The sequence below is a fragment of the Coffea eugenioides genome, chromosome 1 (assembly GCF_003713205.1).
Source record: "Coffea eugenioides isolate CCC68of chromosome 1, Ceug_1.0, whole genome shotgun sequence".
NCBI lineage: Eukaryota > Viridiplantae > Streptophyta > Magnoliopsida > Gentianales > Rubiaceae > Coffea > Coffea eugenioides.
In genome coordinates this window covers 12226742-12253451 of record NC_040035.1, presented here as the reverse complement: position 1 = coordinate 12253451, position 26710 = coordinate 12226742, and the positions used below count along the sequence as shown (strand labels likewise).

The 26710-nt window shown below is 36.5% G+C and overlaps 1 protein-coding gene and 1 long non-coding RNA gene across 2 annotated transcripts; one reads left to right on the top strand and one right to left on the bottom strand.

Annotated features, from left to right (window-relative positions):
• The first annotated feature begins 515 nt into the window (after window positions 1-515).
• LOC113750222 lies at window positions 516-4468 on the top strand. Its single transcript, XR_003464645.1, has 4 exons — window positions 516-827; window positions 2653-2743; window positions 3824-4060; window positions 4189-4468. It is a non-coding gene; the product is annotated as an uncharacterized LOC113750222 (long non-coding RNA).
• A 13249-nt stretch (window positions 4469-17717) lies between these two features.
• Window positions 17718-19535, bottom strand: LOC113767964 (linolenate 9R-lipoxygenase-like). The gene is made up of 2 exons (XM_027312173.1): window positions 18363-19535; window positions 17718-17846 (listed from the first exon to the last, which is right to left on the bottom strand). Exons 1-2 carry the CDS (start codon window positions 19533-19535, stop codon window positions 17718-17720), a joined length of 1302 nt encoding a protein of 433 aa, XP_027167974.1.
• Between the last annotated feature and the right edge of the window lie 7175 nt (window positions 19536-26710).

The following is a 26710-nucleotide window of genomic DNA, read 5'->3' as shown; positions in this document are numbered from 1 at the left end:
GTGTGAGGATTAGCAAAGTAAGATACTAGGAACCTTAGAGCCTCTAGGATTTTCCTAAGCTCAATTTTGATTGATGGAGAAAAAGTATCTTTGACTTTAGCTTAAATATCTAAGTTATTAGTAAATGAAAGGAAAAAAAACAAAGCCAAATTAAGAGGAAAAAGAGAGAGGGAGGCCATGAGTTTCATGGAGAGAGCAAGAGAAAAGCTTCAACTTTGGGTTCTTAATTTCTTGCTCAATCTTGCAAACTAACCAACAGATTCACCAAATAATCCATAGAAGTCACTACTACAAAAATGATCTTTAGTCACACACTTACTATGACATTTTCTTAAAAGTGTCACAACAGAGAGTTAATGTAACATGCAGTAGGGAACGTCATTACAGTGACAAAGAAAATGACGAGTACGACGTCGTATCACTCTAATTCGTCCAAATAGAAGTAAAAAGTGAAAAACAAATGCGGGAAAGAGAATGGCGCTACACTTCAGCGCCATTTTTTTGGGGGAAAAAATCTAACAACTCCAATGAACCCACTGAACTTTACTCTTTGTTCATCCGAGTTCTCTCTCCTAAAATCTTCAATCACATTAACTCTCTCTGAAAAAAGCCAAAATCCTTCACCCCTCTAACAACCGAATCCCTTGTTTCTTTCCCTTTCTTCTATCCGATTTTTAATTCTCCCCAATTTGAAGACAAAAATGTAATATTTGAGATCTGTCAGCCCGAAGTGCAACGGTGGAGGACGGTGTTCATTGGAAATCGCCAACAACTCTCAGGACTTGTTCTTCTACTTACAACAACATCTGAAGGAAGATTACTACCAGGTAACCTATACATTTTAGACAAAATTAATAACTTTTTTTTATTACTCTATTTCTTCTCCGGAGACGGCGTGGGACATGGGGCAGGAGCAAGATGGGTGACAGAGGGTAGCCCAGGCGGTGCCTTGCTAAAAATTATCACCCAACTCGACATTCATTTTGGGTGCTACTCTTTTTGCCCCCTATAACTAAAATTTTAATTGGATTCATTCCTCTGCCACTCTTCGGCTGCCTCAGAGAACCTCGACTCTGGTAACAAAATTGCCGTTCCTCATTCCCTTCGCCGCCGTTAGACCCAGAAAATTGGACCTTTTGTAACTGCAAAAGAATGGTGCGAATAGCTGAGGCTAGAAAAATGAGATCTTTAGGCTCATCATACGCTTGTTTGGAGTTTTTGAGTTATCAATCTCTACAAAGATGCTTAGTCAGCGGAACTGCAAAAGGGAAATCTAAAATCAAAGGATCACAGCCATTGAAGAGATCGAAGGTAACAACCAATAAAGGAACTGGGTCGGGTGATTCGAATCAAAAAGAAGGTGGGCCTAGAAAAAAATCTGAATTTGATGAATTGGTCGACGAGTGCTTGGCTTTGACTTCCCCAATCAGATTCTTGAAGCATAAGGAAAAAGCTAGGGAAGCTGAGAGAGAAAAGATGGGGCTGAAAAGTAAGGTAATGATTACACTTGGTTGATGAGTATAGCAGGGTTCTGATTACGCTGGGCTTGCCAAGGAGTATAGCAGGGTTCTGATGAGGAAGCATAGAGCTAGACAGGCTGCTGAGTCTGCATTCTTGAGGTGTAAGAAAGAAGCTATTGAGGCATTACCCGAGGGTCTGAAGGCTGCTGCTTTGGTCCCCAATTTGACACCCTTTCCGGCGAATTGATTTATGGCCAATTTTCACCTCCTATTGAAGGGTATATCGAGAAGGTTAAGGCGGCAGCCAAGAGGAGTTCTGGCAAGGAAAAACTTAGATGATCGCTTGAAATTTTTTTTATTACTTTCTTTTTGGGTTTCTTTTTACTGCATTTACTGTCTTCTTGCTGAATTTTCTGGTTCTATTTATTTTATGGTGCATTTTCAAATTTCACTTTCTTTACAAATATGTGCCTTCTCTTCTGGCTACAAGAATTCTTGCTGTAATTGAGTTTATTGTGAAGAAGAGTGGCTTTTTAGTCATCTTTGCACTAGTTCATTGTCTGAATGGTTATCAAATTACCCAGAATGCTTTTACGCTAGGATTTGTAGGTAGGACCTGAATTCATTTTACTAGTTCATTGATCCTGATTTGTATCTTGTTCTGTTATTGAAGTAGCTTGAAAATTTCTATTATTGAAGTAGCTTGAAAATTTCTTGGACTGCATAGTTGTTGATCCATAATGCAGTTGGTCTTTCTCCAACTTTTGAGACGCCAATATCTATTAGGAATAGCTGCCCATAGGCCATCCGACAACTTAACAGTTGGCTAGTACCTCATGTGCCTTCCAGTACTAGTTTCTTTGCAATAACTAGAATAGGACTTTTTACTTGACCCTTTTGCGTGAGCTTGACTCCAGCCTTGTCACCCCATTTTTCTTCTTTGGGAGCTCCAGGATTTCCTAAAATGGTTAGCAATTAGGTGTTCTCTTTAAATATCTTCTGCCTTTGCTGCAAAACTTGACCAAAATTGAAGTAGGTAAATTGGCTTAGAACTTCCTACCACTAACATTTGCATCATTGGTATTGAACTTGATATAGAATGCTCTGCCCATAGGATTCTAATGCAAAGTGCATCTTACATACATAGCATATATCAAGTGGTGACTAAGTCAAGCTTATTCCATCAATGCAGTTTCAAGTTTGTAGCGGCCATCATCTTCGATTCCATCTAGCGAGCACTGATCGTTGATTCCCTTTCCACTTGGAGCAAATTGGAGTTGTTGGTAACCAAAAATATACATTATGTTTCTGCTACTCTTAGGTTGCCAATACATTATAGTTCGAGGCAATTATTTCAATTGTATAGAAATTCTATTGCTGATTAGTTGGGTTGCTAATATGTTGTCCAAGTTCTCTATCTCAAATTGATATTGGCTATATTATTGGACTAATTTTGAATTCCGTAGACTGTTATTCTTTTGTGCCTACCATCTGTTCGATAGTTTGTGTCTTACAATCTGAAATTGAACTTTTGCTATCTTTCCTTTTGATATCATATTCTGTTTTGATACTTTTGGATTAGTTCTTATTACTCAAAAGTCTAGAACACCTGGATATGTGAACATTCTGTTTTGAACTGCCTAGAACACTTGGATTAGTTCTTACAACATAGTTTTGATACTTTTGGTAGCTTTACTTTAGAAGATATTCCATGAGTGATTTGTGTCTTCTATTAATCCTGTTGAAATTAGTTTTCTTATCTAAGTAAATGTTTCATGCAAAAATCAGTAATAGTTTAGGTAGAATTCTCTTGTAGATGCTAATGAGGCTTTTTTTCTTTTTATAATTAGAATCTATGTGAACATGGATAAAAGATGGATGAGTATGTCACGATCAAGTGATGAGTATAAAGCTGGTTTAGAAGATTTTCTTGATTTTGCATTTACAAATGGAAGTATAGGGGAGATGATTTTATGCCCATGCATTAGGTGCGGGAATGGGGTATTTGTCACGAGAGAGCAGGCCAAATCACACTTGATATGGAAAGGGTTTATTAAGGGATATACTCAATGGTTAGCTCATGGAGAGGTATCTTCGAATTTGCATCATACATCTTCACATTATGACCTTTTTTAGATGTTGCGTTCACAAATGGTTTTCATGAACATGTTTGTAATTGCTTTATGTTAATTGTGGAGATTCTTGTTTTGGATATCATTATTGATTGTAATGGACTGCACTTTGGTTTTGGTATTTGTTGTGGCTGTCATTTTGGGTTGATTCTTGTGGTATTGTGATTGAATATCTGTTCAAGACTTGCTCTCTTATATGTGGTTATATGTTTTATAAAATTTGTTTTTAAGGTTGGGGATAAAGTTACAGTAAGAAGCATGGTTGATTCGAGCAAAATTTGTGCTGTTGGAGTGGTTAGAAATTTGGATCCAACTTCTGAAGTTGGTGACACACCTTTGGGATCACATTGGTGTGAAATCCATGTGAATGTGCCTGTGGAGAATGATGAAGAGCTAATGAGGCCATACCATAATTTTCGCAAGATTGGAGATGCAATTGGAGTAGCTATTGCTTGGCCAATAAACCTGGTAATCTTTTTATCTTATCTTTATCATTTGTTTAACTTAATTTTTATTTATTTTCTAACATTAAAACTGTAAAAGAAGAGCTGTAGATGTGATTGTAACTCCTATTTCTTGGTTTATGACACTTGTAGGTGATTCTTGAAGAAAACTAAAGGATCCTTGGGTCAAATGGCTATATTTTGAAGACATTGTCAATGCGTTTTTTGTTGAGTTCTTGTTGAACTATTGCTTCTTTGATATGTATTGGCAATACTACTGCAATACTCATAACTTTTGAAAAATCTCTGAATTGGCATGTAATTTGTTGACATAGTAGCCATGTAAGTTACTTGGATGATGTACTTTTGCACCAGTTTGGCTGCTTGTATTGCACTAATTACTATGAAAATGTAAATCACCTTGATTTTCCTTTATAAGATGGTACTAATAACTTTATTATTCCAAAAATTAGAATCTATATTGTGCAGGCAGGATGAAATGTGATTCTGCTTTTGGGTATAAAAATCCGGATGGTACACAGGGCTAATGCAATATGATGTATTGACACTAAAAAGTGTCACCACTTCGAGTTTTGCAGTTCATAATATTCACAAATTTTCATGTTAACAAGTGTCAGAACAACCTAATCTAGTTACACCATAAAAGTGTCATAATATTTCATTTTACTTATACTGCAAATGTGTCATAATATCTTATTGTACTTACACCATAAAAGTGTAATAATATTTCATTTTACTTATACTGCAAATGTGTCATAATATCTTATTGTACTTACATAATAGAAGCGTCATGATAGATCCAATATATGACAGGCATCGAGTGTCACTTTAGATTCATATAACCTTACCTGTTCTCCAGCATTTCTTGTCATTTAAAAGTGTCATTAAAACGATAAATAATAACATTTATAAATGCCAACAGAACTACAAATTAGGACTCATACAACTGTCATAAACCTATAGTGACGCTGGAATGGACGACGTTTCTAGCAGAGCGTCATCATAGATCAAACGTCATTACATCGAGCTATAATGACGCTTTTAAATGTCGTAAAACGACATTTTTGTAGTAGTGAGTTGCTTAGGAAGGTGGATTGCTATCTTGGAGTGGAGAGTTTTGGTGGTTCAAACATCCTAGGGGTTGTTGTGCTTCTCCAATTCTAGGTAAGGTTGGTATTAGTTCATGGTTGTACTACTTATTGGTTTACAAGTAAAAGTTATGGCTTGTTTAGGTAGATTTCATGATTTTAGTAGTGGTTATAGTAAATTCCAGCTTTATGGTGTAAGTTTCAGCTTGGTTGCGGAATGGATGGTTGTTCTTGGTGTTCATGTGTAGTAATGCTTATACTTAGTTTATGGAAGTAAATTCATGGTTAAACCTTGTTAGTTTTGTAGCATATAACATTCAGCCAGCATGAAGGGTTTGGATTAGGGTTTTGGTTGATGAACTTATATGTAATCTTGTGTTAGTGATGAAGCTATCCTGCTTCTAACCTGTTTAATTCATCCATGTTAGAGGCTGAATCAGGCTTAGGTCAAAACATAAAAATTGTAGGAAATGATGTTAACTAGCTGCCTACAAAATTTCGGCTCAATCGTAGCACTGTATCATGTGAAATGACAAAAATACCCTGACTGCCAAGTGCCCTATTTCGCGGACAGTTTTGAGATTTCACATATTTTGGCTTCATTTTTCACTTTGATCCGTATCAAATCAACCTTTGGCCAAAACATAAAAATTCTAGCCCTATGTTTTAGTTTTCCAACGCATCTGAAAACGCCTCAATCGGAATTTTGTAGTTTGAGTTATTGCCATTTAAATCCAGTGCTGACAACCAGACTAACAATGAAATTCTGGTTCTGTAATCTGCAAATTCGACCTAGATCAACTTTGAACTGGGTTGACTTGTCTTCATGAAAGTTGTAACGCCTTGTCTTAGCTTCGAAACGGTATAAATTTTATACCAATCCGATAAATGTAGCTTCAGTTGTGATTGAAACGCCAAGAGACATCAAACCTGCTATTTAGCTTTTATCCTTAAAACTTGGTTTCCGGTTGCATTGTTAGATTTGTGTGGTAATTGAATGACATTAAGCCTAGTTGTAGGGCTATTGTGATAACATTGCTTATATGTGACTTTGGGCTGAATTGAGAAAAAATAATGAAGTCATAAATGGTTGGAAAATAGCTAAATACAAAGGGTATGCCGCCCAAATTTTTACTCGAGAACTAGACGTGTTTACTTGTGATTTGAGCGAAGAGTTGAGGTTGAATTGAACTTGCATTGTCTAGGTTATTCGAGTCCTCTTTCGTAGAGGTATATAAGCTAGAATTTGGTCAAAATTTGTACCCTTGGAAATGAAAGTAACGACTAATAGAAATACGTTTTCCTCGTCTTTTGACTCAAATGAGAATTCCAAAGTTTTAATCGCTTCCTTACCAAAACTAAAAGAGCGAGCATGAGTTTTCTAGGATGTGACAAGTAATATGAATATTATCCAAATGAGTTTCAATTACTTGATTTTCGTTAAACGAAACGCTTAAGTTTCGAAACTTAGTTAATTTCAAAACTCTTAAACGATGTTTTATCGCAGATTTGGACTCCAATGAAGGAGTTACACTTGAGCGTGATTTTGACAAGTACTAAATCTTTGGTGAGTGCTTCCAAATACATGATTAAATTTGGTATTTGATTTACCAACGTGATCGGATAACATTTGCTTGGTTTGGTCGGGCAAGTGTGTATTTTAGCGCACTTGACCTAACTCAACTAAATATTTGATATCTCATTCATGCTTGTACAAATGACTTGATTTGCATTGACCTGTAATTGTATTTGTTTTTGTGCTTGACTTGTAAGTGTTGAGCGGCAATATCTACCACACTCGATATGAGTGGGAGGTACCTCTCATTCCCGTCTCCGTACTTTTCTCTTGACTAAGTCGATTGGTCATCGACTATAGTGACTACTTGAGAACCCAAACCCCACTGACTAGTTAATCGAGTCGAGCCGACAAGGATTTGGTCGATTAGATAACAAATCATAGGTATTTAGTATTATCGAGTGGAGTGTTATCTTCTCGACTAATCGGTATGCTCGAATATTACCACTAGTATTTAGTTGGTGTTCGAACCCGGTAAGAGGGTTGAATGGTTGACGGATTGGTGTTAAGCGAAGCACTACTGGATTGGTTACTTTACTTGAAGGTTGAGGAGTGTCAACTAATACTTGATCAAGCTCTGGTGAAGCAATGGAAAATTGGCTCCTGAGAGCCATCTGTATCCTTATACTTTGATTGTTATTTGTAGTATTCTTGTTTCTTTTAGAAAAGAATTTTACACTCGCTCATTTTGAGATTTGCTATTTGAAGTGTTATTGCTCACTTTTATGGACTGGTTATACTCGCTACTTTGTTACTTTGGTACATGAACTTTTAAATAATGGTCAACTTGCTATTTGAAACCTCATTGAATTTTTAGCTCATTCTACCCCATTTATTTTCCTTACAGGAGGTACGAGTGAGGCGTGAGAGGGGCACAGGCTAGCAGAGTCTAGTTTTTGGAAATTTTGTGATTGTACTCGCACTAGTCGCTCAATCAGGGTTGAATGTATTGAGAACTTAAATCTTGTGATATATTTGGGATTGTACAAATGCTTTGAATCGAAATAAATGTACATGTACGTTCCAAGTTTGGGAACTGTTATTTCCTTTACTCTTGAGGTTGTAACTTATTTTATTTGAAGTGAGTGAGTGAGTGAGTGGGTTCTGACGAGAGTTGGGCAGGCGGTCCGCTAAACTCTGGGGTACGTCTGATAAGAGTATATTTTACGTATTTTTAGTGTGCTTTATTAATTAGTTTTGGTGTGTTTTATTTAGTTTTATAAATAATTAACTAAGATTCTAGTGAAAATATTCATTTTGTGGTTAAAGTGTGAAAATTGTATTTCTATTGATTTTTATGGTAAAAACTTCATATTTTGTAGGTTTAATGATTCAATCATCAAATGAAGTGCATTGAGAAGATATTTGGATGATTGAAGATGGATTAAAGTGGTGAAAATAAAATATGAAGTGTAAAAGGAGAAATGTAATTTGAATCAAGAAAAGTCGCTTTGACAACTCTAACACGTTTTGGTATTTTAACTATATCTGGAGCTACACAGATTGGATTGAGGTGATCTTTATACCATTTTGAATCTAAGAGACGTATCTACATTTGGTATGAAGACATCAAAGTCCAATTCAGCCATTTTCATAGTCCAAAAGTTGAAATACCAAAATTCAACTCAGTTGATTTGAGAACAAAAGAATCAAACAAAAGTCAGCTTTGGCATCTGTTGGTATTTTGGCTATATCTTGTGCTACATACATTGGATTGAGATGATCTTTATACCATTTTGAAGCTAAGAGACAGATCTACATTTGGTATGAAGACATCAAAGTCCAATTCGGCTGTTTTCCTGGTCAAAATGTCGAAATACAGAAGTAAAAGTCTGCTGCTGAGAGCTGAAAACGCGAAATTGACCAATCTTTGATATTTTGGTCATATCTCGGTCTAGAGAGATCCAAATTGGATGATTCTTGAGGCATTGGACAGCTATTTCAATGGACTACAACTTCTATGTTTTGTACAAGAGCTAATTCAGCCGCAATCATAGAGAAAATAGCAGTTGAAGTAGCCAGATTTTGATCAGAAATAGCTGCTCTCCATTGGTACAACCTGTTTTCTCCTTCAATAATTTACAGCTATGGATGAACGTATGACAACCAATTAGCAGCTGTAAAAAGGATGTTTCAAGCCTCATTTCCTGATTGCATTCACCTATATATAGCCATGGACTTGCAAGATTCAAAATAACTGGACAAGGCTAGGAAAACTCACCAAAAATGTAGTCTTCACTAGTTTTTCTTAGTTCATTAATATAGTATAGGTAGAATAGTTTATCCTTCTTATATTTGTAGTTAGATTTGGAGAAAGATTGGAGGAGCAAAGATGGAGAGTTTGAAGCTCATGTGACAAGGGTGACTTCTTTCTTATCACTTTCTCTTTTGTATTTGAATTCGTGTTTAACTATAATACAAGTTTGGTGTTTGTTTTTATCATGTTTAGTTAAAATTTATGCCTAGAGTATGGATAAACTTTCTACATCTTGTTTATGTTCTTTACTTGGTTATTTGGTGATATTATTTTGAGCAAGTTATTTATCACTTTTGATATTCTAATCATAATTAACCGGCCATTAGTTGTGATTATCTAAGGTGTTAAATTTGCAATGAGAATTGGAATTTAACACTAGTTGAAGGAAGTGATAAACATAGGGAGTTCACTCACGAAAGTAGAGGTGCACCTATGTGGTTTAAGTGACTTGTTTCATGTAATTTCATAGAAGAAATGAACTTGTAGTTAATTTCATAACCACGAGAGTAGGTATGGCTTAATTACAAGTATAGTTGATTCACTACGAGAGTAGGTTTCACATGCATTAGGAAATTACGCCATAACTAGTCAAGATAATAGCATTTACTTAACCGGTAATCTCATTTGCAAGAGTAGTGAGGAATTCCATATTTCTAGGAGTTTTTTAGTGTTATTTTCATTACTTTCATATTTATGGTAGTCTAGATAATAAAGGAGTTCAAAAAACACCGGTAATTGCAATCTTTCCTGTGGGATCGACCCTTAATACCCTATACTCGCTCATGATTCGTATACTTGCGATAAATCGCGTGTGAGGTATTTAGGAGTTATAAATGTAAAACTTGATTGTGGATGAGCTAATTGTGCATATATACCCCGCGCACGTTAACGTCCTAGGGAGAGGTGGGGTCGTCACATGAGTAATGTATAATGGGCTGTTATGCACAGGAAAATTATTGATAATATTGAAAAGTTGATTGGCCAGAGTATTTGCCAACATTTCGCTAATGAAATTAGAGCTAATGTACTATGAAAAAAGTTAGAAAGTATGTACGAAAGGAAAACCAATTTAAATAAAGTTGCCTATCTGAAGCAGATTACTCGAATGAGATACGAAGATAGTGCATATATGACTGAGCATCCAAATAATTTTTAGGGCTTGATAAATCATGCAGCTACATTAAACTTGAACTTGGATGATGAGGTGCTGGCTTTGCTATTGTTCAATTCACCGTCAGATAGATAGGAGACAATGGTGGTTTCGGCCAGTAATTTAGTTCTAAATGGTGTGTTGACCATGGATATAGCAAAAAACGCTGTAATGAATGAAGAACTCAGGAGGAAGGAACAAGGAATTGTGAATGAATCCCAAACCCTGGTGACAGAAAAGAAAGAAGGAAGAGGGAGAAGCAAAAGTAGAGAACCCCACAATAGGAATGATTAATCCAGAGGCAGGCCTAAGTCACGAAAAAATGATGCATACTTTTATTGCAAAAAGAATGGGAATTATATGAAAGAGTACAGGATCTTAAAATGGGAACAAGTTTAAAAAAAAAAAGTAAGACGAAGGAAAAAGATAATGAAGAGACCATAGCAATTGTGGTAGTTCATGATGACATGTTTGTGTTCTGTGATAATGGTCATGTGAACATTACTTGTCATAACAGTGATTGGGTAGTTAATTTGGGTGCATCCTACTATGTTACTTCTCACAGACATTTCTTCTCAACCTATACCGAAGAAGACTTTGGTTATGTTAGGATAGGAAATGAGGTCTCGTGCAAACTTGTTGGCATAGGAGACATATTTGGATACAAATACCGAATACCAGTTGGTCTTGAGAAATGCTTGATATGTTGCTGATATTCACCTTAATCTTGTTTTTATAGGAAAGTTTGATGATGAGAGCTACCATAACTTGCAAGATGGAGACAAATGGAAACTCGGTGAAGGAAATCTCGTTATTGCTAGGGGAAAGAAGTAGAGTACCCTTTGCTTCATGCAAGCCAAGTTAGGAAGGGAGAAGTGAATGTAGTTCGTGATTCCTTCATTGACCTTTGGCATAAATGACTTGGCCACATGAGTGAAAAGGAGATTCAGATACTTGTTTACAAGCAACTTCTACCTGAAGTTAGAGGTAATGCACTCAAACCTTGTGTTAACTGCATTTATGGGAAACAACATAGAGTTGCATTTCAAAATTTTTTTCTATCTAGAAAATTGAATCCATTAAAGTTGGTGCACACTGATATCTGCTATACGAAAGATAGGTCTCTTGATGATACTCTTTATTTTATAACTTTTATTGATGACTTTTTATAGAAAAATTTGGTGTTTTGCTTTAAAATCCAAAGATCAAGTTTTTGATATGTTCAAAGATTTTCATAGCAAACTTGACAGGGAGACTGGCAAGCAGTTAAAGTGTGTTTGTGCCAACAATGGTGGTGAGTACAAGGGATCATTTGAAAGCTACTGCAAGTTCTATGGGATTAGACTAGAAAAGACAGTATTAAAAACTCTTCAAGAAAATGGAGTAACAAAAAGGATGAACAAATCCATCACTAAGCGGGTTAGATGTATGTTCTCCAATGCTAAACTGCCAAAATCCTATTGGGGTGAGACAATGAGGACTACTATTGATTTGATTAATCTTTTTCCATTAATTCATTTGAATAGTGATATCCTAGAGAGAGTATGAATCGGGAAAGATGTGTCCTTTAAACGCTTGAGAGTTTTTTGTTACCGAATATTTGTTCATATTCCCAAAAATGAGATGTCAAAACTTGATGTGAAATCAAATTAGTATATTTTCTTGGGTTATGGGCATGAAGATTTTGGTTATCAACTGTATGATCTTGTTGAAAATAAAGTAATTAGAAGTAGAGATATTGTCTTCTTTGAAAATCAAACCATTGAGGACATCAACAAAAATGACAAGTCAAGATCCTTAGATGACATTCTTGCTAATTCAAATCCAGATTCAGTTCCAATACCAGTTAATTTTGATCATGGGAAAGTTGAAACTGAACAGAGAGAGGATATTGATGAAAATGATACTGCTACTGATGAACAAAATGAGCCTAAGAGATCTACTAGAGAGAGAAGACCTTCTAGTGGATATAATCCTAATGACTATGTGTTACTGACAAATGGAGGAGAATTATAGTCCTACAGTGAGTCTCTAGAGTGTGAGAGAAAAGAAGATTGGTTGCAAGTTATGCAAGAGGAAATGATGTCTTTATATGAGAATCAAACTTATAACCTGGTGAAACTGCATAAGAGCAAGAGTACTAAAAAATAAATAGATTTATAGGTTGAAGACTCAAGAGAAAAGCTTACAACCAAAGTACAAGGCAAGATTGGTTGTGAAGGGGTTCAGTCAGAAGAAAGATATAGATTTTGAAAAATTTTTCTCTCCTATGATAAATATGTCGTCAATTTGGGTTGTTCTTGGTATTGTGGTCAGCTTGAATTGGAGATTGAACAACTTGATGTGAAGACAACCTTTCTATATGGTGATTTGAAAAAAGAAATTTATATGAAACAACTGGAGGGGTTCAAAGAAAGTGGCCTTATATACCTTCTAAGAAAGAGTTTGTATGGATTGAAACAGGTGCCAAGATAGTGGTACAAGAAATTTGACTCCTTCATGATGGACCATGAGTACCATAGGACTACATCTGATCATTGTGTTTATGTGAAGAATTTTTCTGATGGTGATTTTATTATTCTCTTGCTATATGTTGATGACATGTTGATTGTTGGTCGTGACGCTATGAAGATTGACAGGCTAAAAAAGGATTTAAGTAAATCCTTTACAATGAAAGATATGGGTCTAGCTAGACAGATTCTTGGGATGAAAATCTCTCGGAATAGGCAAAATGAAAAACTTTGGTAGTTTCAAAAAAAGTACATTAACCAGGTACTTGATAGGTTTAATATGAGCAAAACTAAGGAAGTTACTATACCACTTGCGGATCACTTCAGACTAAGTATCAAGCAGTATCCTACAAGTGAGAAAGACAAAGAAGACATGAAAAAGGTTTCTTATGCATTGGTTGTTAGTAGTTTGACATATGCAATGGTTTGCACCAGGTCAGATATTGCCCATGTAGTTGGAGTAGTTAGCCGGTATCTTTCCAATCCTGGTAAGAAGCATCGGAATGCTGTCAAGTGAATCCTCAGGTATCTCAAGGGAATTTTTAAATTGTGTTTGTGTTTCGACAATGGTAAAATTATGTTAGATGGGGACACCGATGCAGATATGACAGGTGATCTCGATAATAGAAATTTCATATCCGGGTACTTGATGATTTTTGCAAGGAGAGCAGTGTCATGGCAAAGTAAGTTATAAAAGTGTATCGCTCTTTCCAATACGGAGGCAGAGTATATTGTAGCCACTGAAGCATGTAAGGAGACTTTTTAGTTGCAAAAATTTCTTCAAGAGTTTGGTATGAAGCAAAAGAAGTACAGTCATCGCTGTGATAGTCAGAGTGCCATTCATTTGTATAAGAATTCTATAATTCACTCTTGATCCAAGAGCATTGATATGAGGTATCATTGGATTCGGGATGTGTTTGATTCCAAGTTATTGACACTTAAAAAAGTTCACACTAATGACAATGGTACTAATATGCTGACCAAGGCATTACCCAGGAAGAAACTCTTACTTTGCAGACAGGAAGCAGGTTTAGTGGAACCCGCCAAATGAGTTAGAGAGGCAAACTGTTGGGCTTGGTCCTCCTCATTTGGTGGCCCACAAAACAAAAGCCCATTAGGTTTAAGTCAATTGACTTGGAAAACCAATGATTAGTACTAGTAGCTGTGGACTTCTTTCTTGAAAACGGAAATATAAGCTTCACGCGCAATTAATTAATAAATCAATGTAAGGTTCATCAACTATGAGCAAAGATAAAAGCTAGCCGCCAACCTTTGAAAAGAAACGAAGAGAGAGAAAATTGGGGAGAGAAACAACTTTAAGGCCTTGATCGAATGGTGATTCGAAACCTGATTGATACAAAATTTTAACCATACAATTCTCTCATCAAGCTCTACCAATCTACTGGTTCGAATTTTGGATTTCCTTTTCATTTGGTAACACCCTTCCAAACCCACTTTTTTGACAGTTGTGGTTTTTGGGAGATAATTTTGTAACAATTTTGCTTGGTTAATGTTGGTGATGTTATTATCATCCGAATACTCCAGGTAGACTTGTGTATTCCTAATACTGTGATAGTGGAGGTTTTTTGACTAGACTAGATCTCATGGTTTTTCTTAATTTGGGTTTTTGACATTAAAAATCTTGGTGTACTATGCCTTTTATTTTTCCTACTTTTATTATCACTGTTGACATTGTTGTTTGGTGATTGATTATATTTATTCCTATATTTAACTGGTACTTAGAGAAAGAGTAATTTGTTCTGAGTTAACTCTAATATTGTATTGTTTTTACTCAAGTTTGAGTTGAATAAATAGGGTTTTAATTGGATTTTCCTTTAAGAGGTTAAAGTGTTGGAATATTGCATTTTTATGAAGTAAGCAGTGAAATTTAATGTTTTGTAGATTTTAATGATTCAAGCATCAATTCGAATGAATTGAGAAGTTATTTGGATGATTCTTTACAACTTGAAGTGGTTTTCAAGTGTATATGAAGTGCAAATGATGACTTGAAGTGCTTTTCCAAATGACTTGATCTTGATCCATTAGAAAGCTAACTCAATGGTTTCAACTTTTGTGTTTCACACAAAAGCTGATTCAAAGTTCTTCATTGAGATATTTACATATCAAATCAGTGGCGATGGTAAAACAGGATCTTGATTAGAGTAAGGTGAATCCATAGATGAATTCTAATATACATGAATGGATTCTATCCACAAATTCAAGGCAAAAACTTCATCTCAGAAACCAAAAACAAAGCAAGCAATCCGTCCACGGATTCTTTACAATCCATTCACATATTCTGGGTGGTTGCAACTTGTCAATGTATACAACTTGCTCCATTATTGCTTCCTTTCTTCTTCCCTATAAAAAGGGACCCCCATGGATGACTTTTGTAGCTGGAAAATGAAGGAAAACAACCACAAAAATAGCTTTTAACTAAAAAACTCCTTAGTTCTTAGGTTAGATTAGGTTAGTGTAGCATTAGATTAGTCCATCCACTCTTATATTTAGCTAATCTTGGATGAAGATTGAGGATGAAGGAGGGAGAGTTGGGAGACCCGTATGAAAAGGGTTCTTTTCTTTAACTCTTGATTTCTTGCATTTGGATTCTAATGTTTGGCTATAATACAAGTTTAGATCTTGTTTTCATGTGCTTTATACTTTGCTAAGTTTCATGCCTTGGGTTTAGATGAACTATCTATAATTGTTATGTGATATTTTTTTGGTTATTTGGTACTATTATTTTGAGCAAGTTATTTAACACTTTTGTTATGTTAATCATGATTGAACTAGCCATTAATTGTGATTATCTGAAGGTATTGGATTATCAATGTGTGTTGTGATTCAATGTTAGTTTGAGAAAGTGTTAAATTTAGAGAGTACACTCACCAAGATAGAGGTGCAACTTTGTACCTTGTTTGTATAGTAATTTTATAGAATTTCATGAGCTTGCAGTTGAAGTTATAATCACGAAAGTAGGTATAAATTAACTATAGGTAAGGTTGGTCGGTGAAAGTAGGTATCACGTACATTAGATAATTATGCCATAACTTGTCAAGGTAGTAACGCACAGTTAATCTGAAAAATTCTATAGCAGGAGTAGTTAGGAATTCCATTACTTTAGAAGCTTTTTATTGTATCTTTTACTTCATTTTAGTATATGTTTGTAGTGTAGTTTACTTTACTTGCACTTGGAATCGTCTAAATAATAAAAGAGTTTAAATAGTATCGATAACTGATCACTCTTCCTGATGATCGACACTTGAATGCTTGCTTTACTTGTATACAACCTATATACTTGTAGTAACTGCAACTTAAGTGTAACTAAAACTCCACGTCAGATATTACAAAGCACGGCAAGTGTATGTGCCATGTGTATTTTGTATGTTATAGAAAGTATAGGTTTAAACAGCTATGCTGCTGAGTGTATGAGAATTTTCAACTCTCTTTACAAGTAGATCATATGTTTAAATGGACTATTAATACCTCACAAGTTTTGCACGTCATTATGTTGTCCCAAAAATTTTATATTTTTCAATACTAAAATATTTTGACAAATGCTAATGGTTAACATCATAAGATTTTTTCTTTTTCTTTGAAAGTGGATTTTTAAAAATATCATTTTATATTGAAACAATGAATCTAATATTTGTCAAAATAGTTTTTGGGCATTTTAGATAATATTGATACCCATTATGTCATTACATAAAATCATTATATTATGATCTGTTACAAACAAAATAATACTGTTAAACAAGGACAATACCTTGAGACATTAAAAACTAGAGCAACCAATAGAGGTTATAATAGGTTGATCATTTATAACTTGAATATAGGACCATTTTCTTTTTTAAAAATTTGATTGACTTGAATTTTCATGCCAAGTAAAACTTATGTCTTTGTATTGATGTTGTTCACATGCTTTACTATACCAATTTCTGATGTTGTATGAGTTGAATTTGATAGTTGAAATTGTTTTAAAAAAATGAGATGCCCCTATTCTTTAATTAAGTAAATATGACTTCTTTGAATATGAAATTTCTGTATTCTTTCAAGTATTATGTTTGTTAATCATGGGATGTAAATATTTCACCATAATTATTCCTAGTTTGTTGTTGATTTTTATAGGCTAATTAAAATTTTATTAGCAGATGTGATGAGTTTATCCTTTTTTATTCTTTTCATTTATTCTTGTTTGTATTTTTTTTATTCTTTCTTTTTCTTTTAATTTGATTTCTAGTTTTTATTCTTTTATTTGTATTTTCTTGGTATTTGTAATTATAAATCTATTTCAATAGTATTATTAATATTTTTGACCAATCATGACTAGGTAAAGAGCTTTGATTAAAACGTTTTTCAAATTTATTACCATTATAATACAAATATAACGGACCGTGGTCTTATATTAATAATTGTTACCATAAATGAAATACAATAAATTACATAATAAAAGAAGGAGGGCATAATAAAGAGTACAAAACTAAGACAATATTGTGTTTACACTCCAAAGTACCAAAACTCACCATATAATAGGAATAATAATAATAATAATTAGTGATAATGACAATGAGAATGAGAATGATAATGATGTTACCCAAATAATAAAATCTACAAGCTTTGATTCACAGGTATAACTTTGTAGTTTAGGCTATCTAAATTGTCTGGCACTTATAATATAGTACTGTGTAGATTATTGGATGTTAAATTTTCAAGACTAAATGATAAAAATGCCATATATGGATCGAATAAATTTATCCCTTCACCAGATGACAGGTTTACCTGGAAGGGCAGTCCTTAATTTCTTAGTTTCTTGTAATTTTATGGAAAAAGAAGAGGATACTTTCCATATCAGTTCTTGGTGTCCATTCTTTTCTTGGAATTGCATTTTCATTGTGATTGTCAATACTTAGCAAAAGTGCATGCTTCTGTCAAAGATGGAGAGCATGATTTTGTAGTAGGGTATAATATCCTCCAACAAAATTTGAGGTGCTGTTATTGTATTGATTAGAGTAGTCAAGAAGGAGAAATTAATATCACATCAAATGGCAAAGGCTATCAATTTGACAAGCCATCTACCATTTTAACCTGACTGTACAATTTCACCTTTCATGGCAAGCGAGACAGATGCAAGGCAGCCCCCAGTTTCCACTCTAACTCCTGGCATTGCAACTGCTCTACTTCCAACAAATCCACCTTCCCCAACCTCAATCTTTCCAAACTTGATCATCCCTCCTTCTCCATCATAGATGTGTCCAAACAGCAGAGCTTCCTTTCCCACACTGCCCCCTCTCTCTATCTCTACCATTTCAGGGTTCAACAAAGCTCCCATGCTATCTACATAAACACCTTGGCTTAACTCAATGTTTGATCCCATGAGCTTCATCCAAAGCGCAAACAAAATTGACCCTCCTGTCATTTCCATGAAATATTCCCCTACTAATAACCTAAATGCTTGCCATATTGTGTCTGCGAAAACACTTCTGCTCCACAATCCAGCAGTTCCTCCATCTTTCTTCTTTCCAACCAAAATCCATTTGGCAAAGACTGAAGCCAATGCTACCAATAATCCTGAAAATACCCAAAACAAAGGAAGCATCCAATGCAATGGATAGTTTTTGGTTGTCTTTGTATCAAGCAAGAAGTTTAGAGGAGCACAAACAACATATGCCAATAGATAATAAGGCAAAAATGTCTGTAGCAATGGTTGAGCCAAAGTAGCCCAAACACTCTGGTACCAAGTCCTCTGCAGAGTCACTTTGTCAGATTCTGTTTTGTTTAATGCTGCTGCAACTGGACAACCGGAGAGGTCCACTTTGACATCTGATTGTTCTATGAAAGTCCTCCAAGCCTCTGGAAGTGGTTCGCCATTTCTCAAGTGCTGGCAAATCTCATAAATCAATGACCGGCCATGATCAATTGAAGCACTTTGGCTGGCTGAGCTAGCCCGGATGACATCAACCTCATTGCATCGGAGAAAAGGGTTGAACTCTAACTCCTCTGCCTGTTCCTTGGAAAGATTTTGATCGATCGTTATCTCCCCAACATCGATGCATGGATATTCTGTCTCATCCCACGGTTTGGTGCAATCAAGTGCATTATCTTGTGACACTTCATCAGATGGTACAGGACGGAACTGTAATTGGAAAATGTAGTGAACACCGCCTGGAGAACTCACACGTTGCTGGAAATCATCAGCAAGAAAAAGTAATGGGCGTTTGTCACTACTGTCCCTTGGAATTGCACCTGTTTCTGGAGGGAGGATTCCAATTGGGTCAACCTTTCCAGAATCTTCAGTGACGCTTTCATCGAAAGGGCGCAACTTGAATTTAACATACATTTCCTGTCCATCTGTAAACCTTAATAGCCTGCATATATTTGAGTAGTAATGGAGCTTGGTATATGAATCTGCATTGCGCAGGGACATCCAAACTGCATCACGAACATGGGGAACACGCTTTACATGCTCCTCTCTTGCAGCTAGCCCGCATACAAGCCAAGTTGCAAAATCTGAAATAGTGCGAGCATAAAATGCTTTGCCTGTTTTCAACGTTAAATCCAGGAGTGGTGTTTCAATGTTTGCATTGTCTGAGAATATTCTTAGAGACGCACCACGCGCATCAATTCTTGCATCATCATCAGCAGTTAAGCTATTGCTATGCCTGATAATAATGGGATAACTCTTTCCAGGATGGAAGATCTTGTGATCTGGCAACCCTGTGATGTTATCATACATTCTCAGAACTCCCCTGCCACCGACGCCAATGCGATGGAAGTATCTTGTTCTAACCTTAAGTGTTGTTGCAGCCAAATTTGCCGCCAGATTCCCCACGATCTTTTTGTATTTTATGTCCATCTCCTCTATGCGCTCATCTAAGGCTTGAAGTCTGTTCTTGATCATGACAGGATTTTGTGATCCGACATATACACCTCCTCTCTGAAGCACGGAATTTTCTGGAGCAACTGAAAGTGCACCGAGAATCACATCCTTTTGGATGATGGAACCAGGAAGAGCAATGCTGTGACTTCCAATAACAGCATTATCCTGCACATCAACTTTTCCACGGCTAATCCCTTTAGAGGAATAGTACCTGGTAATAATTCTGCTAAAGTCCCCCAAATGGACACCTGCACCAAGTGAAAGAAGTTTGGGCTCTGAAACTGGATTTATGGCTCTGATGGAACAATATTTTCCTACTTTTGCACCCAAAAGTCTCAAATAGATACAGAAAGCCTCAGTTCCAGAAAGTAATTTGGCAAATCTAAGATGGCAGGCAACTATAATACGGTGTTGGAGCCAAGTATGTAGGTGGGATTTTTTGTTTTCCTTGTTTCTGGAGAGGAAAAAGGTCAAGGAGCTGGTGAGGAAGATGTTTATCAAGCCATGAGCCAAGTAAGCAGTGGCAACTAAAGTAGCAAATGTAACTGGACTTGCACTTTGGCTGGCAATCATTGTGGCATATGCAACTATGGCTAATGGGAACCAATGAAAAGCTCCAGTTATACAGAAGAATGCAAAGTTATCAATGGAAAGAGGCTTCTGTGAAATTCCAATATGGAGGAAATAAAGGACTGCTGCTGAGATTGTGCTGATGAAGCCAACCATGTAGATGCCCATGAGGTGGTAAATGGCCTGACTTTCATTATCTTCTATTGCATCTGACCTTTCTGTGACCTGAAACATTACTCTCATAAGTATTTGATGTTTAGCATATTTGACTACTTTAACTGCAAGAGTCACACATGAAAGTATTCAAGTCACTTAACATTGTTGCTTAACAATTTCAGAAGATGGGTTAAATTATGTAATAATCATATTGCACATTGACTTTAGTATCTATGGAAAGTTTAAACAGACGAAAAAGCTGAAATGTGCAACCAAAAAGAGATTATGTTACAGAGCACTCCTTGAATCATATCTTTAAATGAAACTAAAACTATTGACTGCATTTTTCTGTCTTCTTATCATGTTATTTGATTTAATTAGATGTTAATTTTTGTGGGACTTTATGTGATAGTGGAAATGTTATTTTTCAATCAAGCGATATAGTAAAGATAGAAATGAAACTGCTGCTTCAATTGATTGATCTTTTTGCAAAATCAACACATTCAGACTTCCTACTGCATTTTTAGTCAAGGTAAAAGCATTAATACTGGCATCTTGTTAGCTTCTCAAGAATGTTGATGTAACAGAAATGGTATAAATGGGAGGTTAGGATTTCATACCTTAGGAAAATTGGCCTTGCATGATCTGGGGACTCGGTCTCCTGCTTCAGTCTTTTGTGAGGCTAGGACTTCACTCCTTTCACCTAGAACACTTCCTTTCTGAATTACAGCATAAGGCCCAATGGACGAACTTTTGCCTATTCTAATTGGAAGTAAACTCAAGATCCCATTCTTAACTTCATGGCTTTGAATTAAAGCTCCTTCAGCAATTACAGTTCCATCTCCAATTGAGACTAGAGCGGGGTCAGTGATATCAACAGTGTCAAGTAAAACTGATGATCCTATCTTTGCTCCCAGTATCTGAAACCAGTACTTTAGGAACACAGTCCCTCTCAGATGCACAGCCATAGTTTTTGATGAGACTTCTTGGACCTTGTACAACGCCCACCACTTAACAAAATCCACTGTCCAGATGGAAATCTCAGGTTTCAAGGCGTAGTTTGGTTGCAGGAATGAATTTCCAAACAATGAAATAGAGATACAGGTTGCGAAGATGCAAAAGATCCAACTGAGAGGCGCAAATGCTAGAGATATCACATAACTCGGCCATGAAGCTGTATGGCTGAAAACCAAATTCTTGAAGACAGAAATTGAGATATATGCAGGGAGCATTAGCAAAACTGAGACATATGTGAGAGCAATGAGTTGTAGCAATATGATACCAAGTTTGCGAGAAACAGAAACTTCAGTGAGTAACTCATATTCAGTCTCAGTTTCTTCCAGATGAGAAATTGTTCTCGTCAATTGAGGTTGAGACTTCATTACATGATTCTCCGAGAAGCTTGCCAAGTCCTCGATGCAAGTTGCAGTGAAAATGTCAACTGCCCCAACTGGCACTCCAAGAAAATCTGAAAGCTTTTGAGCTGCTCTAACCACACCTATAGAATCAATCCCATAAGACATTAGACTCTCAGTTGTACTGATCTTGTTAAAAGGAATCCCTGTTTGCTCTGAGACCAGCCTCTTCAAGAACTCTACAATTTGTTTGTTGGTCAATCCTGAACTTGGTGAAGAACTCATTTGCAAGGGTGGATCTATTTTCAAGTGTGCTCGAGGTGTTTTACCCTCTTTGCAGGAACCTGTAGTGAAAGATCGGACCAGTGATCGTTTTGTGACTGTTGGATCTGGAACCAAGTTCAACGTACCATCAGTAAACTGCTTGAGGCACTCAAATCTCTTGATTTTTCCCGATGTTGTTTTACTGATAGTTCGAGGCTTGATTAGTTTGACAGCTGCCACACTCACGCCATGTTCTTCAGCAATCCTGGAATTAATATCGTTGATAACATCTTTACTTACAGGTTTACCATCTTTAACCTCTGCAATCACAACCAAGCCAACTTGATCAGAATTATCAGCTGCTGATATTCCTTTTGCTGCTAGGATCTCTTCTGCAACCCCAATGACAGCACAGCAACCAGCACGCAAGAGTTCTGATGAGCTTTCAACAGTCTTTTCTACATCTGCCAGATAAATATTTCTTCCAGCAACTATAATGAGATCTTTGATTCTTCCAGTGACAAATAAGTTCCCATCAATTATCCTTCCCAGGTCCCCAGTTCTTGTGTAAATTTTACCAGGGTGATTTGCAATCTTATTCCTGAAAGTTCTTTCACTTTGATCATTAGTGCCCCAATAACCAATTCCCGCACTTGGGCTACTAATCCAAATTTCTCCTTCTATTCCCGGTTCGTCATTCTCTGCACCAGTTTCTGGATCAACTATTCTGATATCAACATCTGCATTATTTGGAGTCACATATCCACAGCTGACCCTTCCTTGCCAATCCACCAGTATGGGTTTTCCTTCTCCATACGCACAATTGACGAACACACAATTTTCTGCTAGTCCATAACCAGGGGCCATCACCCACTGGGACAGGCCTAAAGGACTTGTGAGCTCAAGAAACCTTTTGAGAGTTTTTTGCCTTACCGGTTCAGCACCAACCATTAAAAAAATCATGGAAGAAAGATCATAGGTCCAAATTTTCTCTTTGCTAATCTCCATTCTTCGAACAACAAGTTCAAAAGCAAAGTTCGGGCCAGCACTATGAGTTGCCCTGTACTTACTCATGGTCTCAAGCCATAGGAGAGGATTCTTGATGAAGGTTATTGGGGAAAACAATATTGCAGACCCACCGCTCACCAAAGAGCTGAAAAGCCCCCCAATCAGTCCCATGTCGTGGTACTGAGGAAGCCAGCTGACTAGCACTGTGCTTGATGTGCTTTTGTATCTTCTCCGCATCAATTTTACATTATGAATCAGTCCACCATGAGTTATCATAACGCCTTTAGCATCCCCAGTTGATCCGGAAGTAAACTGAAGAAAACACAGGTCGTCTGGCTTTGGTTCGTTGCCATATTCATTGTCCTTGTGAATCAAATCTTTTGAGTTCCTTATCCAAGAATCCGTGTGGAACCATGGAAGGTTGGGCCAACGAGCTGTATTCTTGCGACTCTTGGAGGACAAAGATAGCAAATTCTTTACTGAACCTGCTCGAACAGCTGCATGGTAACCAATGGTTGATAAAATAGCCACTGCATTACATGCCTTCGCGATATTTTCAACCTTCAGAAGTGCCTGACCACCTCTTTGAAGCGGATCTGGTGGAAGAGCTGGGACAGGCAGTACTCTGGCTCTTAAACACCCAAAGAAGGCATCAATAAAATCGAGACCTGGGACATGAACTAGGAGCACCCTATCACCTGGCCTGATCACTGGCTTTTTGCTAGTCAAGAGCATGTGAGCTATGGAGGAAGCATTTGCATGAAGTTCTCCATAAGTCCTTTGCCCCACTACTTCCCCTTCTTCGTTGATCCAAGTATAAAGAGTTTTATTAAGGATCATTTTATGAGTTCCCCAGTGCTTCAAATAGCCATCAACACTTGATAAATCAGGAAATTCCACGCCTGGAATTTCATCTAGAGTCTCTGGTTTCTTATCCCGGATGTCAGAATACAGTGGGAATAGACTCTGCGGGAAAATCAGTGGATTAGACAAAATATAGAACATCAACCGTAATTTCATGAGAATTTAGTGTACTAATAAAGTTTATGTGGGTGATCTACAGTTTCAAGTACCTTAACATATGGAAATTTTGGCAAGGGTTCAGAACTGCCAAAGTGCTTTTGCATTAAAGCCATAGCATAGGATGAGTTTCTCTCTGTGAGCTCAAATGCCATGAGGCCACCTACATAGTAAGTATTCATCTGACCTTGAAGTTCAGTCTCTAATCTGTCATAGAAACCTTCCTTCATATCTGTATTCAAGTTACAAAGTCAGGATCTTCCAACTCTGACATAACATTGGCAAACTACAGATAAGCAGGTGCTATACCTTGGCTTTTGACATGAGGGAAATACTTAAACCGTCTCTGCAAAACAACTTTTTGAACAACTCCTCCAATTCGTTGAACAGTATCAATTGCTAGTTGGGTAACAGTTGGTCCCTTGATTGTATCCGAGTTCCCATATGACCAGAAGAGAAAGATGTCTGTATCAGCATAGAATTTTTGCATGGCCACTGGATTCCCTATTGTTACAGGATCATCCATAAACTCTCCAAAGTAATAAAATCCCACAGGCATTTCTTCCAGCCCTTTAATCTTCAAAACAGTGGTGTAGTAATCAATAGTCTGTACTTTACTGAACAGCTCCTTCTCTATCTCGCTGAAATCCATTACTTTATTTTCAGAATCTGTGAGAAAGAAAAATGTCCCATCAATCATATACCTCAAAATATGCGTTAACTTATTAGAGGGATATAAGACAAATCATACCTGCTGAAGCAGAAGAAGGTGATCTGTATGTTCTACCACTGATAAAGGGAAATGAACCAGAAATTATAATTTTATCGAAACTCATGGTTTCAAGTTCTGCATTACTGTTTCTAACATCAACTTCTACTCCTAAAGAATTACGTCTAACTCCAAGTACTTCAGTGTTGCAGAGTACTTGTGCTGGCAAGGATTTACTAATTTTCTGCCATAAACTCATGTATCCACCTTTAAAGCGTCTAATTTTCCCAGCCATAGAAGTTCGGGTGAACTCATGAATGTATGCATAAGACATGTCTTGAATAAATCCATATCCTGAAGCGGTATAGCCATAGGCCACTGATTTAGGAACAGATTTAAATCCACGCCCTTCAAGAAATGTAGGAGTCAATTCAGCAGCAAAATCACTCACACCATGGACACCAATTCTACCAGAATTATTTGTTTTATCCTGTGAAAGTAAGAATAGGATTGAGTATTATCTAGTAAGTTCTCAGTCAAGAATTAATACACTACACTTTTGAAGTAAAAAACCACACACTAACCTGGAGATCTAAGGTTAATGATACTACTGACACATAATCATCGGCAACTTGAATGTCCTGATACTTTCCAGTCATACTGTCTATGAGTGCAAGTTTATGAGAGTCCATTTCTTCAAGCTCAGAAGCTGTTTCTTTTGCCAAATGGAAAATAGTAGGAGCACTATTCGCAGCAAGAACTTGCCCTCCAAGATCATAAATTTTTCCTGCAACCAAATGATGTGGTTGATTAGATTGTATGACAAAATACTTATACAATAAATCAGCAGTTATGTCATCTATGTACCTTCAATATCAACTGATTCACACATGCCACTCACTGTATGATATTTTTCCAGCACAGTGATATTGTGGTAACCAAGCTTCGACAGTGCATAAGCTGCAGATATGCCACTTGGACCCCCTCCAACTATGGCAATTCTAGTATTCACAGGGAAAGAGGGATGTAGGTTTGAGAATACGTCTTCTATTGAGTTCTTTAGGTCCATTATTGCTGGCTGTAGTATGAGGATTTAAATTGATATTAGATGAAAAATTTACTTCAACTTCAGGTGACATGCTATGTATTGAGGTATCAAGAGAAAAGGCACAAAATCCAAGAATTGTAGGTACTGAAAATTCTAAAAGCAAAAGAGAGAAGATAAATGAAAGAGCTGAAAGTCTTGTATGTCTTACATTTCCTGATGTTTGAATTCAGGGACCAACAAGGACAGATTTCATGACAGATATTAAGATCAACAAATATAGATTACACTTTCAATATTCACATACATAGATGTGAACACTTGTGTAGACAGAGTTGTTTAAATTTAGTTATCACAAAAAAATGTACCACAGGAATCATCTTATTTTGCTTTTTTGACCACCTCCCATCACAGTGGAACAAGCAATTTAAATACCTCAAATCTCATTAACAAAAAAATAAAAACTTTGACATTCCTCAATAGATTTAGAAATTCCAGATGCTAAAATCCATGATCTCTTGTGGGATGTTTAAGAACAATTTCAGCCAAAGAAGAGAGGCCCTACATTCCAAAATCCTGTGAACTGTTGCGGGATATCAAAATGGCCCTTTATTGGATGCTTGAGAACAAATCTAAAATGAAACATACCTCAAGGATCAAATTCCATATACCCAGCTTCCTGTCTCACCGGAGAACAGAAAGGAAGCCAAGTCTCAATCACAGCATTGTTACCAAGTAACGTCTCAAAATGTAGTCTTCTGTTTTCATTTTCATAACATATCCTAGTTATAATGCAACCCTTGAACAAAGTTGCCCCAACCTACTGCTCCAACCTACTGCTTCCACCTAGAGAAATTTCTCTGTCCATGCTACTTTATGTATCCTACATGTTTTATGGTGATGCTGGTGAAAGGGATAGCAGAAGAAGTGTCTTTTTCTGTCCCTAAAAAATTTGCTCCACCAATGTGTGCGCCATACATCTTGTCTACAAGCATTTCTGATTTTGAAGACCACCATTAGTCCTTAATAAACTTGCTACGTTTCCATCTGGTATATCTACCTATGCATG